The 16,872-nt window shown below is 40.0% G+C and overlaps 2 protein-coding genes across 3 annotated transcripts; both read left to right on the top strand.

The window, feature by feature from the left end:
- Positions 1-207: 207 nt before the first annotated feature.
- Positions 208-4,839, top strand: LOC118242261. 2 transcript variants are annotated; one of them, XM_035531984.1, is made up of 6 exons: positions 208-289; positions 507-839; positions 1,144-1,491; positions 1,855-1,971; positions 2,186-2,223; positions 4,214-4,839. In XM_035531984.1, exons 1-6 carry the CDS (start codon positions 220-222, stop codon positions 4,361-4,363), a joined length of 1,056 nt encoding a protein of 351 aa, XP_035387877.1. In that variant the 5' UTR covers positions 208-219; the 3' UTR covers positions 4,364-4,839. The 2 variants fall into 2 exon arrangements, with proteins under 2 accessions (XP_035387877.1, XP_035387878.1); XM_035531985.1 differs by having other exon boundaries at positions 428-839.
- A 7,665-nt stretch (positions 4,840-12,504) lies between these two features.
- On the top strand, positions 12,505-16,426 carry LOC113568445. The gene is made up of 6 exons (XM_035531990.1): positions 12,505-12,535; positions 12,694-13,041; positions 13,599-13,934; positions 14,595-14,711; positions 14,930-14,967; positions 15,677-16,426. The coding sequence occupies exons 2-6, from the start codon at positions 12,804-12,806 to the stop codon at positions 15,824-15,826; spliced, it is 879 nt and encodes a 292-aa protein (XP_035387883.1). The 5' UTR covers positions 12,505-12,535; positions 12,694-12,803; the 3' UTR covers positions 15,827-16,426.
- Positions 16,427-16,872: the final 446 nt, after the last annotated feature.

The following is a 16,872-nucleotide window of genomic DNA, read 5'->3' as shown; positions in this document are numbered from 1 at the left end:
TCCAAGAGCTCTTATCCCACGAATGTGTGAAATAATAAAAAACTTAACTTGAAGAACTGAAACAACATATGACACAAAAAAATGTTTTTAAGGGGACTGTACAGCATTTTTGTTACAGTTTCTAATTGGAGGAAAAACACAGGAAGTATGTGATGTAAATAAGTTACGTCAACTTATGAAGCTGTTTGACCTTTCGGCATTTTATCAAGCAAACACACCATGCAACAGGACCTGGGCATCTGGAGAATGGTCCTGATGTGTCTCACTGCGGTTCTTTCTAGTGAAATAGGTGAGTACCATCTGCTTTTGCAGTAATTATGCTACATTTTTCAAAGTTTTTCTCTCAGCAATATTTACACGTTCAGTAATGTTTTAGGCCCTATTCAGCCGAAGGCACATGCATTCCTAAGATACATGTCTTTTTCAGCTGCACAAATAAGTACCTTTGCACATGGTTTATAGAGTTACCTTTGGCATGAACCAAGGTTTCATTCTTTGGGCAAAAGGTGTCAATCAGCTGAACTCTGTGACCACCGCTGCATTTGGAGAGAATGTGACTCTCCAGTGCTTTCTGCTGGAAGAGGACAACACCGATCCCATCGTTTGGTACCAGCAAAAAACAGGACAGGAGCCTCGTATAATGGCCATGACTCAGAAATCAGTAGAGACTTCCTCTTACTACAGTGAATTTAAACCTCCAAAGTTCACTGTTGTGAAGGGAAGAGGGTTCTGTCATTTGAACATTTCTAGCATTGAACCTTCAGATGAAGCCATGTATTACTGTGGCATTAGAAGGTTTGAGATTGTGTTTGGAAAGGGAGCATTGTTATCAGTGAAAGGTAAGAAGTTATACCTTTTGGCCACTATAACCTTTTTTTTCTTAAAGGCCTAATTCATTTTAACACCAAAATAATTTTCAAATAACTTGCACATTTTGTGCATTATTATGTTATGAACCAAGTGTATATTTTCTTATATGAAATATGTTAAAGAATGTTGAAATATGTTATAGTTTGTTGCATGTAAGACAGAAAGTTTACTTTTTATGACTTATGCTGTTTACAAAGGTAGGAAAATCTAAATGTGTATATAGTAAAGAGTATATAGCTGTGTCTTAATGTCTATATATTTTATTCTTAACAGGATATTTAAATAAAAATGATAACTATCAAGTATCAGTGGTCCAAAGTCCAGTGCTGGGTGTGGTTTCCCCAGGAGAGTCAGTGTCTCTGCAGTGCACCGTCCTCTCTGAGAGGAGAACAGCAGAACTCCGAGTGCTCTGGTTCAGAGCTGCTGCAGGAGACTCCCATCCTGAAATCATTTACACTCATCACAACAGCAGCCATCAGTGTGAGATCAGCTCTTCTCCACACAGCTGTGTGTACAACCTCTCCAAGAGTGTCCTCAACCTCTCTGATACTGGCACTTACTACTGCGCTGTGGCCACCTGTGGCAAGATCCTTCTTGGAAATGGGACGACAGTAGATTTGAGTAAGCATCTAAATACCTTTTGGTATTGTATGAAATTCTTAAAATTCTATATTCATTGGTCATGTGATGAAATACAGTCACAGTATTAAATATAAGGCTAACATTAATGCAGTGTTGTGCAAACTGAAGTCGTTAAATCCATCATTCTGTTAATTAGCAGCACTGAGTTGTTCAGTGACACCAAAGACTATTTTATTCAAATGGTTTGATATTTACAAACAGATTAAAGATCACGTGTGGCCTATTTGTGTGTTTGCAGATTATTTATGGTTAATGTGTTTGAGCTATCTCAGCTTTTTACCTTGACACTATCACAAGAATAATAACATTTCATGCTGTTTTGTGATCATTCCTTTTCTACAGCCAAGACTGTTGGTCCTGCAGTGATCTGGCTGGGAGCAGCTTTGGGAGCTTGTGTAATTGTGATCTTTGCTCAAGCCATTTTAATTTGTAAATGGAGAAATTGTCGACCCAGCAGTGGTAAGTGTTCATTAAAATAACTGAATGTGCCTTCTCCATTTGAAAAAAAAAAGATATGTGACATTTTAGAATTATATGTATTTTAAGAGCCATATGTTTAAATATGTCAATAAAAAACAATGTGCAATGTTTTATTCAATAAGGTAAAATATATATTCACTACACATAGTGAAACCAGATGGATGTTTGTTTGTTTTTTTGTTTTTCCCTCCAGAGAAACAAAGCACTGCTACAGTGAGAAAAATCAATCAGGTATATCTTATACATTGTAATTTCATATTTTGTATATTTTTTTGTGGAAATGTGTGCAAATGCTCTGGTCTGCTCTTATCACTTTAAAAGCATTTAAAAGCAGTAATATTATGCTATGTGAAACTTGTTTTGCTCAAGTTTCAGAGGTAGCATGGAGATAAAAGTGGTCGGTCAAAAGTGAGATATTTTTGTGAAATACGTGTCCTAAAAATAGTGACAGGAACTCTGAGGAGCTCAGATCTCTCTGTGCAAGGTCTAATCCCAGACACAATGCATGCTCAAACTGACAGCAACAATTACAGTGAGTAAAGGAAACATGCATTAATAATTACAGTTACAATATTTGTATGGCAGGAAAACGTTTCAGTGTAGAAATAAATACAGCTGAACTTAATTGTAGTCCTCTTTGTAATAAAACATATACACTGCCTGGCCAAAAAAAAGGTCACACACTAATATTTCGTTGGACTGCCTTTAGCTTTGATTACAGCACGCATTCACTGTGGCGTCATTTCCACAAGCTTCTGCAATGCCACAACTTGCATTTCTGTCCAGAGTTGCATTGATTTTTCCCCAAGATCTTGTATTGATGATGGGAGATTTGGACCACTGCGCAAAGTCTTCTCATCCCAAAGATTCTCAGTGGGGTTCAGGTCTGGACTCTGTGGTGGCCAGTCCATGTGTGAAAATGATGTCTCATGCTCCCTGATCCTCTCTTTCACAATTTGAGCCCAGTGAATCCTGGTATTGTCATCTTGGAATATGCCCGTGCCATCAGGGAAGAAAAAATCCATTGATGTAATAACCTGGTCGTTCAGTATATTCAGGTAGTCAGCTGACCTCATTCTTTGGGCACATAACATTGCTGAACCAAGACCTGACCAACTGCAGCAACCCCAGATCATAGCACTGCCCCCACAGGCTTGTATGGTAGGCACTAGGCATGATGGGTGCATCACTTCAGCCGCCTCTCTTCTTACCCTGATGTGCCCATCACTCTGGAGCAGGGTAAATCTGGACTCATCAGACCACATGACCTTCTTCCATTGCTCCAGTGTCCAATCTTTATGCTCCCTAGCAAATTGAAGCTGTTTTTGCCAGTTAGCCTCACTGACAAGTGGTTTTCTGAAGGCTACACAGCTGTTTAGTCCCAATCCCTTGAGTTACCTTAACATTGTGTGTGTGTAAATTCTGTTACTTTTACTATTAAACATATCCCTCAGTTCTACTGTTGTTTTTCTAGGATTTGCGTTTAAGTGATCGCCAGTCACGATCATTCAAGATTTTTTTCTGACCACATTCCTTCCTCGAAGATGATGTTTCCCCACTGTCCTTCCACTTTTTAATAATGCATTGGACAGTTCTTAACCCAATTTTAGTAGTTTCAGCAATGTCCTTAGATGTTTTCTCTGCTTGATGCATACCAATAATTTGACCCTTCTGAAACAGATTAACATCTTTTCCACGACCACAGGATGTGTCTTTTGACATGGTTGTTTAACAAATGAGAAGCTACTCACTGCATTAGTTAGGGTTAAATAACTTGTTGCCAGCTGAAACATAATCACCCATGCAGTAATTATCCAATGGGAGGCTCCTACCTGTTTGGTTAGTTAAATTCAGGTGGTAACCTTTTTTTTGGCCAGGTAGTGTATAACGGTGGTAGGTGAAATGGAAAACTCACAACCCTCATGCTCTGTAGCATTCTCAGAGCTGCAAGTAATAATACAACACACAGATGTGCTATATTTGTGATGCACCATTTGTCTTATTGAGCTGATTAAAGATATTAATGAAGGACCCAGCTATTTCATCCAGCTCTTTCTTTTGGCTGCACATGGATGGATAAGCCTGCTTGTATGTGAACAGACCTTTAAAATGACTTATAGATATGCCCTCCAGACCCTGTGACAGGTAACAGCAAAGGCACAGATTGGTGAAACGTCCCAGTGAAGGCAGAACCTAAGTCTGTTTGTGTTCATTGCAATAGGACCATGATAGTGTGGAGCTGAGTTATGCTGCCCTGCGTTTTAACGGGAGGAAAACTGGAAGAAATCACAGGGAGAAAGAACAGACTCAAGACTGCATGTACTCTGACATCAGATGTCCCACTGTTACTGACCAAAGCTTGTTTGATTAAATCTCTTTGGCCTGCTGTTGAGCATAATTTACAAATTTAGCAAGTACTGCCTTTACACAGCACCAGTTCTGCTTCACAGTGTGTAAAATGTTTTAATTTCTATTTGGGAAAATGTTGATTAGAAATGTTTAAGTCCCATGTAATGTCCCCATCTATGTCTACGTAACGTGACTGGTTACACATGCCTGAGCATTCAGTGATCTTAAGCTAAGGATGTGCTCTTATCTGTGCTTCTGATCCTTCTGCACACTTTACTGAAAAATGAATGTACAGATATAAGGGGTGAATGACTGGTCCTAAGAAATATAGATGTACTGTAGACAGTCAAGATTTGTTATGAGTGGTTTCACATTGAACCTCTCATGTAATATACTCTAAAGCATTCTCAAGATCCAGAAATCTAATTGTGCTCTGTTAATTCCTTTTCTGCTTGTAGATTTTGTAAATGTTTATGATAATCTCACCTGGAGGCAACAATGTACTAATAAATTTTAGATTTTTCAGAACTGCTCATGTCACAACATGATTATTATTATTATTTATTTCATAGATCATTATTTTGCATTGTCTGATGGTTGTTCTATTGGGTGTGTGTTACAGACCTAAGAGGAAGGTTATGAACCAAAGAAAATCAAACAATCCAGCCTAGCCTATACTGTGATACTAAGCAGCTATCTTTACTAGATTGGATAAACACAAAGAAATCTACCCGCTACCCTTCACTACACTGTACAAAACATCCAGGCTGTGGTGTCCACCTATATAATAGACCATCTTGGCGATAAGAATACCTGCTGATGAAAATGTAGGTATGTGCACATTCTAACCAGACACAGGGGGAGACACAGGGGGAGCTGACACCTCGTGGGGCAACAGACCATAGAAGTACAGTGCAAGGTGAGAGACTAGAAACCAGAGTGTATGCTTGGATGGTAACAATACTAGCAAAGTCACAACACTGCAATGCTAGCAAACATAACTAGGCTAATCAAATGACAGATATAACAAAGCTGACATGAATAAACAAAGCTAAACAAAATGTGCCAATAATAGTGTTCAAGTGTTCAAGTGAGCAGAGGTGAAGGGCTGAGGGTCTAAGGAAGGACACTCACGGCCCCTAATGGAGCCCTCCAGACTGCCGCTAAAGGTGGAGCACTTCCTTTTGTTGATAACTCTGTGTTGCCCATTGGCCAGGAGATCTGGGTCATCTCATAAGTCTGTGTGCCCATTGGCACACAGACTTATGATATGTTGTTGCTGGAACAATATGTTGTTGCTGGAAACTTTTAGAGTTACTATTAGATCTACACAGATCTAATTTGAGATTTGTCATGTATGCTAAGCTAGGACAGGTCAAACCTCATTTTTAGGCCAGCCAGAAGTTCTGACACTTTATCAGCCTCCCTATGTCTCAGCTAAGCCTGGGGAATCTGTCACATTGTAGTGCACATTTACAGAAAAAACCCCAAAAAAACCCTAAAAAACAGTGGGGTTAGATATGGTTTGGTACAAGCAAACACCAGGATAAATGCCTCAGGATATTGGAATGCAGGAAGCATGGATAGACACTATTGTTTTCCCTGTATTCAACAAATTTGGCTTTAAAGTGGAAAGGACTGTAAACATGAGTGGTGAGGAGGTGGATGCATGTGTGGAGATTTATTATGGGCAAATCCACAACCAGAGTCATTGTAGCAGTCCAGGGTCATTTTAACAACACAGAGAGCACGGGGATACATGATCAACAAAAACACAAGAAAGCTAACAGGGGAAAACAGGCTATAACAAAGGCTAAGAAACACAAAGGCATGGAGTACAAACTTACATACAAGCATTTATATATAATGAACCTAAGCATGAACAGCCAAAACACAGGGCATATGACAGGGTTTAAATATATGAACTTAAGTTGGAAACGAGGGACAGGTGTAAGCAATCAAAGAAGGCGTGGATAAAATGAAACTATGGCATGGAACTAAAATACACAAAACATGGAAAACATGGAACCCGGAAGATGGGAGGGACTAATTGTGACAAGGACAAAGAGCAGTATTTTTCTGCATATTCCAAAGGCTACTACAGATGATGAAGGAACATACTACTATGGAATGCTTCTGTCCAACAAAATTACATTTAACACTGGAACATTTTTGACTGTATCAGGTAATAAAGCAAATAAATTTGATTCAAAATACTATTAGATGTTTGTCTTATGGGAGAATTTCTAAACATTTGTAATAATATACTCTATACACTATATATTCCTGCAGGTTCAGAAAGACAGCACTGCGCATTAGCGGACGAGACCTTCAGTGCCCATTGGTGCAAATGCTACCCACAAGGATACTCAACCTGGAATTGTTTTGTGTGATTATAGAGAACTTATGGAAAATAAAGAACAAGTAAGTTCTACCTCGCCTCTCGCCACCTACATCACAAAATGTGCAGCCTTCAGGAAGTGAAGCGAGCAGTCCTGACTGGACTCCCCTGCTGGTTGTTCAGATGGTGCCACTTCAAAAGCAGGAAATCGGGGAAGTTCGATCGATGGTGCAGACCCTCAGCCAGTTTGTTAACCGCCTGGCCTTGAGCCCTGAGGGATGAACTACCTCCCCTGCCAGCCCTTCTATACCTGAAGGGGTAAGAGGCTTAATTGCCTCCTCAGAGGCATATGGAGGAGATCCAGAAACCTGCGATGGGTTCATAGTGCATTGCAAACTGTTTTTCGGTTATCAGCTGTAGTTATCCGATTGTGCCAAAGCATCGTACATCATCTCCAGGCTCACGGGTAATGCTCACGTCTGGGAAGCGGATCTGGTTACTAAAAATTTGGCATTACTTAATGATTACGCGGGTTTCATGGGAAAGATGTGAGCGGTGTTTAACCATCCATGCCAAGGGAGGCTCTGTGGACAAATGCTGCTACGCTTAAAACAGGGATTAAGATCAGCAGAGCAGCAGAGTACGCTATGGAGTTCCAGACTCTGGCAGCAGGGACGTGGTGGAACAAACCCATGTAGACTGACGCTTTTGTACATGGGTTAATGGCAGAACTACAGCCTGAGCTAGCCTGCAAGCAGGAGGCTAGTACATTGAACGAGGTGGTTCACCTTGCCATTAGGTACGACCGCCTCCTCCAAGAAAAACGTCAGTGTATACAATGGAATTCCCCACTATGCGAGGTAACCGGACCCACCAGGCTGAACGACAACCCGGAGGGGCCCATGCAGCTGGATGCAGCAGGGGTACAGCCCAAGAGGGGAGATCATTGGAGAGGCAACAACACGGTGAGTTGTTCCCCATCTCGCTCCATGTTTAAACTGCTGGGAGAGGTGTCATATAAGTTTAGGTTGCTTTCCGCATCTGCCCTAGCTGACTCGAGTAATGTCATGGACTGGGGCTTCGCTAAGAGGTTGGTGATTAAGGCAATCACTTTACCCTCTTTGCTAAGCGTACAAGCCCTGGATGTGGGCCCGGTAGGTTCTGGCTACATCACACATGTCACTCCCTGTGTACTCCTCATCACCCAAGATGGACACTCAGAGTGCATCAGCTTTTCACTCCTTCCATCCCTCTCCCACTCTATCACATTAGGGCTGCCATGGCTGATGACTCACAACCTGCAGGTGATTTAGAAGGAGAATCGAGTCCTGCGGTGGCCGCCCTTATGCAGCCTGAAGTGCTTCGCGAACAAGGTGATGTTGCTACGAGCAACTTCGATATAGAGCCCAGGAGCCGATAGACCAATCTCCATTCCCCAAGAGCGCAAGGACTTGGCGCAGGTATTTAGACCCTTGAAGGCAGCACAGCTTCCATCCCATTGGGACTGGGACTGTGCTATAACCCTCAAGGAGGGGGCAAAACCCCCCAGGTGCAGACTCTATTCCCTCTTCCAGGAGGAGGAACAGGCGGTGGACCAGTACATCACGGAGGCTCTGGAACAAGGGTACATCATCCCTCTACCTCTCCAGCCTCAGCCAGAGTCTTCTTTGTAAAGAAGAAGGACGGGGGCCTAAGAACCTGCATGGACTATTGGGGCCTCAACAAACTGTTGGTGCAGTACCCATATACCCTCCCCCTGGTTCCAGCAGCATTGGAACAGCTGAGAGGAGCCAGGTTTTTCACTAAACTAGATCTGCCTATCACCTATAACCTAATCCAGGTTGTGTAATTATAGAGAACTTATGGAAAATAAAGAACAAGTATGTTCTACCTCGCCTCTCGCTTCCTCTGTGCTGTTTACGTCACAAGACCCCTTTTTGCAAATATGATTTGCAGAAAAGAAACAGCTTATTTTATGTTTCCATGTTCATTAGGGCAATAAATATTGAATTATAAACATTTAATATATTTTGACTAGATCATGCAGAATTAAATATATCAGTGGTCCAAAGTTCAGTGCTGGGGAGGGTTGTCTCAGGAGAGTCCGTGTCTCTACAGAACTTCCAGGAGCAACCATGGGAACAGGCCTGGCATGAGGTATAGGGACTTGTGAAGTGGCTTCTTCCACTCCAGGAACAGGAACTAGCAGGTCCGGGGGCACGGCTGTGGCAGTGAGTGGCGGCGGGTCAGGGGGGTCTGGGGGCACGACTGTGGCAATAAGCAGTGGTGGGTCTGGGGGTGCGGATGTGGTGATCAGCGGCAGCGGGTCCGGGGGGTCTGGAGGCACGGCTGTGGCATCCAGTGGTGGGTTTGGAGGCTGGTCCAACATCTGAGTCACAGGAACAGACTTGGATCATGCATATCATGACACAGCTAGATCATGCAGAATTAAATATATCATCACAACAGCAGCCGTCAGAGTGAGATCAGCTCTTCTCCACACAACTGTGTGTACGCCCTCTCCAAGAGTGTCCTCAGCCTCTTTGATACTGGCACTTACTACTGCACTGTGGCCACCTGTGGCAAGATCCTTCTTGGAAATGGAATGACACTGAGTCTGAGTAAGTGTTTAAATATATTAGAAAATGTTAGCAAGCAACATTTATCACAGACATGTGAATGTGATCTTGAATGATTTTCCACAAATATCATCACATATGCTGCTGCAGTATCAGGATTTGGTAGCAAGACAAGTATCATGGAAGTTTACAACCATGATATTATAGACATATGTGAACAGGCAAGACCAGTTATTCTGTTGTATCATTGTAGTAAATATTAAGTATTAAACTAAGTGTACTACTGGGCCTTGTGATGTATGTGTATGGACATAACTGTCCCAATGCTATACTACTATTTTTAAAGTCATCAACCATATCATTGTTTCTTATCACCTATTACTGTACCTTAATATACAAAATACAAACCAAATGTGCTTCGTTGTTCATGTTTATAATTATTTTGTCTTTGTTGTGTTGGCATAACAACATTAAATCATGTGTAGAAGTGCAGAGGAGCCCAGAAATGTGAATCACATGTGAACACATTTTGTGAACACTTTTGTTTTTAGCAAAGGAAAACCAATAGATCTGAGTATGGATTTGAATCCATTATATATTTTCAGGTAGTGTTTTATCATTTCATTATATTTATGAAATCTATGCCTTTAGTTATTTTATAAACTTAAAATAAATCTATTATTCGTTTGTTTACATCATACCAAAAGTAAACTAAATGTTTGACATTTTAATTATTGTAATGTTCCTACTCCTATTTTAATATTCAGTTCCGGGTTAATTACATATGTATGATTATGTGGGTGTCACGGAATGCTCGCCTCTCACGGATCACGTGGTTTGGCCCGCCACGTGCAGTGGGAGGGTTTTTGATTGTAACCATGCCTGCACACACCTGCACCTTGTGTGTTTTTGTGTACTTAAACCCTCGTCATTGTGTGCAGAGCTGTTGGTCATTGTTGATGTTAATGCTCTTCTAGCCATTGTTAAAGAGGGCGTGGCAATACGGACACGCACAGACACGCACAGGCATGCACACGCTTGAGGGGAGAGGGGCCGTACCGTGACATAAATAAAGATATTCTCAGTTTCAGTAAGACTTCCAGAAGATACCATGGTAACAAATTCAGCCTATGAAGTACCATTATTTATCTCAAATCTATTTTACATCATTGGTAGATGTTTTAGCATCAGGATTGTGGCTGCAGAGTCACAATGAGGTGCAATAACGGTCCTACAGTTCAGACAATTTTGTCTAAAATAAGCCGTCCTGCTATCATCCACAGAACAGGGATGTCTTGGAGCTGAACTTTGTTGCCTTACTGTTTGGTGAGAGGCAAACCAATAAGAAAAGAAAACATGGAGAGAAGGAACAACTTCAAAACAGCTTGTACTCTCAAATAGTGACGAGTTCATTAACTTACATTTCCCATGTGTTTTCTCACTCATTATGTACACTCAATTTCTGGAAACACTTGGTAAAAAGCTGACTAAATAAGGATTACTTATATAAGAAATAAGCATTTATTATAAATAAATAAGGATGACTTAATTTAGGAAATTACTTTTTGCCCATACAGCGCTTAAGAATTTAAGTGATAATTAATCAAATATTACTGGTTTAGTAGATAATTCTGTTAGCTGTAGTTAAGATTTTATTATAGCAATTTTCCTTAGTTACAGTTAGCTGCCTTAGCTACTAGATAAGCAAGAAAGCGAGCAAGATAGAACAATTAGCAAGTGACTGTCACGGTAGTCCAGTCCCCTACCGGGGGGGACACGCCTCTGTCAGACCAGGACCGTATCACTTGCCTCCCCCGCTCATAATCAGCTGTGTTCTGACAGGAGACACCTGCATCTTATTAACCCTGCGCAGTATTTATAAACCCACAGGTTCGGAGGGACAGCGCTGCACATTAGTGGTCAAGACCACGCTCGTCTACTGGTGTAACACTGCTCCGATCCTGGACAACACCTAGACTTGTCATCGCTATTTTATTGAAAATGGAAAATAAAGAACCTGTTAGTGCAACTTCGACTCACAATTCCTCTATGCCGCCCACGTGACAGTGACTTAGAAAGCTAAACATTTAATTTGTACTTTCCTAAGTATTTTCAATTCCTAATATTTTTACTGATACTGAAGTATATTTTTAAGGAAAAGAAAGTACATTTTTAATTATTCATGTTAATAAATGTGTGTGTGTGTGTGTGTGTGTGTGTGTGTAATCTTAATTTCATCATGTTCTGTTTGGGACAGCATGTGGATTACTGTTCGGAGTTATTCCTTTTATTTTGTAGTGATATTTTATTTTAGATCAAACACCTCACAAAAAAAGAGTAGCATTTTTAAAAAAGTCAGCTCTTATGCAGGTGGGTGCCATCTGGGCTAAAACATTACACTGCATTAACGTGGGCTGCATCAGTACTTCAGCACATGAGAGCTGATCGTTCTATCCTCCCTTTCAAGTTATTTTTCTGATGAGCTACTTTTATGTTTATCTGAGCTATTTGAAGATATGCTGATGTAATGCATTCAGCTAAAGCTTTTACCTGAAATGGTTTCAGACCTCCTCCTCTGGGTCTGTGGAACACTGACCCTATGAAATGAGACACAAGTGAAAGCTCACAAGATTCAAGATGTTTTTATTGTAATTAATATATAATTTTCTATATACAGTATTACATTCTAATTCCGATAATATTACAGTATGCTTTTCCCATCGTTAGCTGCCTGTTTGGCCTCAAAAGACAGACCCCAAAGACAGTCATCTGGTAATCAACAAAATATGTAAGTTAAAGCATGACACACCCTAAACTGTTGAAATGGTGGGGGTGAAATTGTTATTGTGTTATTTTTCCATTTGTCAGGATTGGGCAACTGCCCTAGAACAATATATTCAGATCAATATTCAATGGAACATTGGACTCTAGCCCACATTATAATTTAAAAACACAATTCAACATTTTTAATTTAAATAAACTTTTTAAAATTCTTCCTCAAATGGATTCTGATGAGTACATTTTTACAAAAAACCTCAAGTGAGAGAACTCGTATTCTGCATATCTCTATCTAAGCTCTTTTCAACACTGGTCTCTGGTGCCCAAAGAGCATGGAAATGTGACATTGGCATGTGACCTGTGACAGCCAATGGGACGTGTTTTCTGAGGGCAGCAGGCTTCAAATATTTGGAGATTTACTTAAAGCAAAGGTAAAGGACCAAGTAAAAAATCTAAATGGCTCAAGTCTGGATTTTTATTTTATGGAACTTTATAAGTAAGTTTTACTGCCCTTCTAAAGTAATTTTTACTGCCCTTTTAATGTACTAGACGTTCACCTTTTCATTGTAGGTTGATTCTAGATTTTCATGTTTAACAAAATTCACAAAAGCTTTTTTGATGTTTAGTTCAGTCTAACGTCAACTCTTTTTCTAGACTTTGCTCAAGCTGTGGATCTTTACCAGAAGCCATCATTTATCTCAGCTAAACTGGGTGAAACTGTTACATTTCATTGCACATTTGCAAAGAAGCACAGTGCAGAATCCATGGTCTGGTACAAACAGACTGGGGTGCAGATTCTCAACATTGCGGTACAGAGTCCACTCATGGAAGTCATCATTTCATCTGAGTACAATAAGTCACACTTGAAGCTAGAGAGGACTAAGACCAACATTTCCTTCTCTATTCTACATGCTGCTAAAGACGACGGAGGACTTTACTTCTGTGGTGTAGTTCTGATGAAAACCACTGAGTTTTCCACTGGAACCTTTTTAGCTGTGACAGGTAGTCATCTAATTTTTTCATCTAAAGTCAGATGACTCTTGCTGTTTTTAAATCCCTCTTCAGGATTTAGTTGACAGAGTGCTATAATTACTAAAGATATGATACAGTGCATTTATTAATACTATTTATTGCTGTTAGCACAAAATGCAGTAATCTGCAGTGCAGTAAACCAGAGCTCTTTGGCAGCCTTTATGGCATCGTGGATTAGGGTTAAAGTCCTTTCTTTATAAGGTGCTTTAAAGATGGCAAAATTACCAGAGAATCGTACATTCTATGTATTATTTACACTGATTTAAAGTTGAGTTGGATTCTCTTTTGAACGGTTGGATAGCAACTTTTCTGTAGTTACGCAATGACTTATTTGTCAAAACTATGTCTGGACTGCAGTACAAGCTGAATAACGTTTAAAACAAGTAAATAAGTTAAGACCTCCAGAGAGCTCTGTTAGATTGCTTTACTATAAATTGGTTTATGGCTCTTACTGTACTGTACATGGCTATTGCTAGTATATTATGTGTGTATAAGGGACCTTACAGAATCTCTGTTATTTCAAAAAGGCAATCCAGAATTAACCATATCGGTGGTCCAAAGTCCAGTGTTGGGGAGGGTTCCCCCAGGAGAGTCGGTGTCTCTGCAGTGCACCGTCCTCTCTGAGAGGACAACAGCAGAACTCGGAGTGCTCTGGTTCAGAGCTGCTGCAGGAGACTCCCATCCTGAAATCATTTACACTCATCACAACAGCAGCCATCAGTGTGAGATCAGCTCTTCTCCACACAGCTGTGTGTACAACTTCTCCAAGAGTGTCCTCAGCCTCTCTGATACTGGCACTTACTACTGTGCTGTGGCCACCTGTGGCAAGATCCTTCTTGGAAATGGGACGATAGTAGAGTTGGGTAAGCATCTATATACTTTTTGTTATTCTATGAAATTCTTAACATTCTACATTCATTGGTCATATACTGAAATACGGTCACAGTATTAAATATAAGGTTAACATTACTGCAGTGTTGTGCAAACTGAACTCGTTAAATCCATAATTTTGTTAATTAGCAGCACTGAGCTGCTCAGTGACTAACGCTTCCTGGGTACTGTAGGGCGTGGAGCAGGACGCACAGACTCTCCCAACGTGTGAAACATTTAATGACATATAACATAAAAGAAACAAAGAATAACCAATGGTGAGGCACACACTGATGGGGGTTTAAATAGACAGACACACACTAACACTTAACCCCATACAGGTGCATGCCATCACAGGGTGTGGCTACAAACTGGACTCAACCCTCCCCCCTGCACATGGCAGGCTGTACCATGTGACTGGGGGGGGGGGGTTGAGCGTCCTATGACAGTGAAACCAAAGACTATTTTGTTCACAGTGTTTGATAGTGTTTGATACAAACAGATTAAAGCTCACATATGGCCTATTTGTGTGTTTGCGGTTTATTTGTGGTTAATGTGTCTGAACTATCTCAGCTTTTTGCCTTGAAGTTTAATGACACTACCACAAGAATAGTAACACTTCATGCTGTTTTGTGATCATTCCTTTTCTACAGCCAAGCCTGTGAGTCCTGCAGTGATCTGGCTGGGAGCAGCTTTGGGAGCTTGTGTAATTGTGATCTTTGCTCAAGCCATTTTAATTTGTAAATGGAGAAGCTCTCGACCCAGCAGTGGTAAGTGTTCATTAAAATAACTGAATGTGTCTTCTCCATTTGAAAAAAAAATGATATGTGACATTTTAGAATTATGATATGTATTTCAAGAACCATATGCTTAAATATGTCAATAACAAAATCAATGTGCAATCTTTTATTTAATAGGGTAAAACATATATTCACTAGACATATTGAATCCAGATAGATATTTTTTGTTTTTTTGTTTTTCCCTCCAGAGAAACAAAGCACTGCTAAAGTGAAAAAAATCAATCAGGTATATCTTATACATTGTAATTTCATATTTTGTATATTTTTTTGTGGAAATGTGTGCAAATATTCTGGTAAGCTTAGATCATGGCTCTCAGAGATAAAAGTGGTCGGTCAAAAGTGAGATATTTTTGTGAAATACGAGTCCTAAAAATAGTGACAGGAACCTTGAGGAGCTCAACTCCACTCTCTGCAAGTTCTAATCCCAGAAAAACACAATGCATGCTCAAACTGACAGCAACAATTACAGTGAGTAAAGGAAACATGCATTAATAATTACAGTTACGATATGTGTATGGCAGGAAAACGTTTCAGTGTAGAACTAAATTTTTCATAGTAGAGCTGAATTTAACTTTAGTCCCCTTTGTAATGAATGTTAGGTGAAGCGGCAACCTCACAACGCTCATGCTCTGTAGCATGTAGCAAGTAATAAAACAACAGACATATGTGCCATTTTTGTGATGCACCATTCTGCTTACTGAGCTGATTAAGCATATTAATGAAGGCCAACACCCAGCTATTTCATCTAGCTCTTTCACCCAGATCATATGGCTGGAGTGCACATGGATGGATAAGCCTGCTTGTATGTGATCAGACCTTTAAAATGACTTGTAGATATGCCCTCCAGACCCTGCTTCAGGTAACAGCAAAGGCACAGATTGGTGAAACGTCCCAGTGAAGGCAGAACCTAAGTCTGTTTGTGTTCATTGTAATAGGGCCATGATAGTGTGGAGCTGAGTTATGCTGCCCTGCGTTTTAACGGGAGGAAAACTGGAAGAAATCACAGGGAGAAGGAACGGCCTCAAGACTGCGTGTACTCTGATATCAGATGTCCCACTGTTACTGACCAAAGTTTGTTTGATTAAATCTCTTTGCCCTGCTGACGAGCATAATTTACAAATTTAGCAAATACTGCCTTTTACACAGCACCAATTCTGCTTCACAGTGTGTAAAATGTTTTAATTTCTATTTGGGAAAATATTGACTAGAAATATTGAAGTCCCATGTAATGTCCCCATCCACGTCTATAATTTGATAATTTGGTTATTTAATATGCAGACATCATCAACATGCATATGCATTCCTTTCCTTTATCAACACAGGCTTTTGCAATCACAGCGTTCAGCACAAACAGACTGAGAGTCGGTGCTGGATCCTTAAATATGAAGCTCTATTTGATGGTAGTGAGATGATGGTAAAGTGGTAAAGATGAATTCAGTAAGCTTAAGCTAAGGATGTGTTCTTATTTGTGCTTCTGATCCTTCTGCACACTTTACTGAAAAATGTACAGATATAAGGGGCGAATGACTGGTCCTAAGAAATGTAAATGTAGGATCCAGAAATCTAATTGTGCTCTGTTAATTCCTTTTCTGCTTGTACATTTTGTAGATAATTATGATAATCTCACCCTGCGGCAACACTGTATTAATACATTTTATCTTGTTTTCAAACGTGGTGTAACTGCTCATGTCACAAAAATTATTATTTTAATTTCATAAATCATTCTTTTCAATTGTCTGTTGGTTATTATATTCGATGGGTGGATGGTGGTTGTTGTGGACCTAGGAGGAAGGCTATGAAGCAAAGAAAAAAAACAAAATATACACCATGTTCCGAATTATTATGCAAATGCTATTTTTATCTGATTTTCCTAAATGGTCAATGCAAATGACAGTCAGTATAATTTTCAAGTCATCAACCGTTAGAGTTTAAATCAAATTTTATTGAACAAACCTCCTAATGATAACAGTATTTTTTCAAAAATGAACTCAAAATGCACTGTTCCAAATTATTATGCACAACATAATATTCAAAACATTTTATAGGTTGTAAAGAACAGAAAATGCTCATTTGTTGAATTTGCAGCATTCAGAGGTCACATTTACTGAAATCAAAAGCTGTTTCAATAAAA

Source organism: Electrophorus electricus, chromosome 12 (assembly GCF_013358815.1).
Source record: "Electrophorus electricus isolate fEleEle1 chromosome 12, fEleEle1.pri, whole genome shotgun sequence".
Classification (NCBI taxonomy): domain Eukaryota; kingdom Metazoa; phylum Chordata; class Actinopteri; order Gymnotiformes; family Gymnotidae; genus Electrophorus; species Electrophorus electricus.
This window is presented reverse-complemented; position numbering and strand designations above follow the sequence as displayed.

Bases quoted from the DNA above. Each gene is read 5' to 3' on its own strand.
- LOC118242261 (XM_035531984.1), top strand. From the start codon at position 220: ATGCAACAGGACCTGGGCATCTGGAGAATGGTCCTGATGTGTCTCACT. The intron at 1,492-1,854 runs GTAAGCATCTAA...CCTTTTCTACAG, and splicing joins TGGGACGACAGTAGATTTGA to CCAAGACTGTTGGTCCTGCA. The intron at 2,224-4,213 runs GTATATCTTATA...TCATTGCAATAG, and splicing joins CAGTGAGAAAAATCAATCAG to GACCATGATAGTGTGGAGCT.
- LOC113568445 (XM_035531990.1), top strand. From the start codon at position 12,804: ATGGTCTGGTACAAACAGACTGGGGTGCAGATTCTCAACATTGCGGTA. The intron at 13,042-13,598 runs GTAGTCATCTAA...TATTTCAAAAAG, and splicing joins AACCTTTTTAGCTGTGACAG to GCAATCCAGAATTAACCATA. The intron at 14,968-15,676 runs GTATATCTTATA...TCATTGTAATAG, and splicing joins AAGTGAAAAAAATCAATCAG to GGCCATGATAGTGTGGAGCT.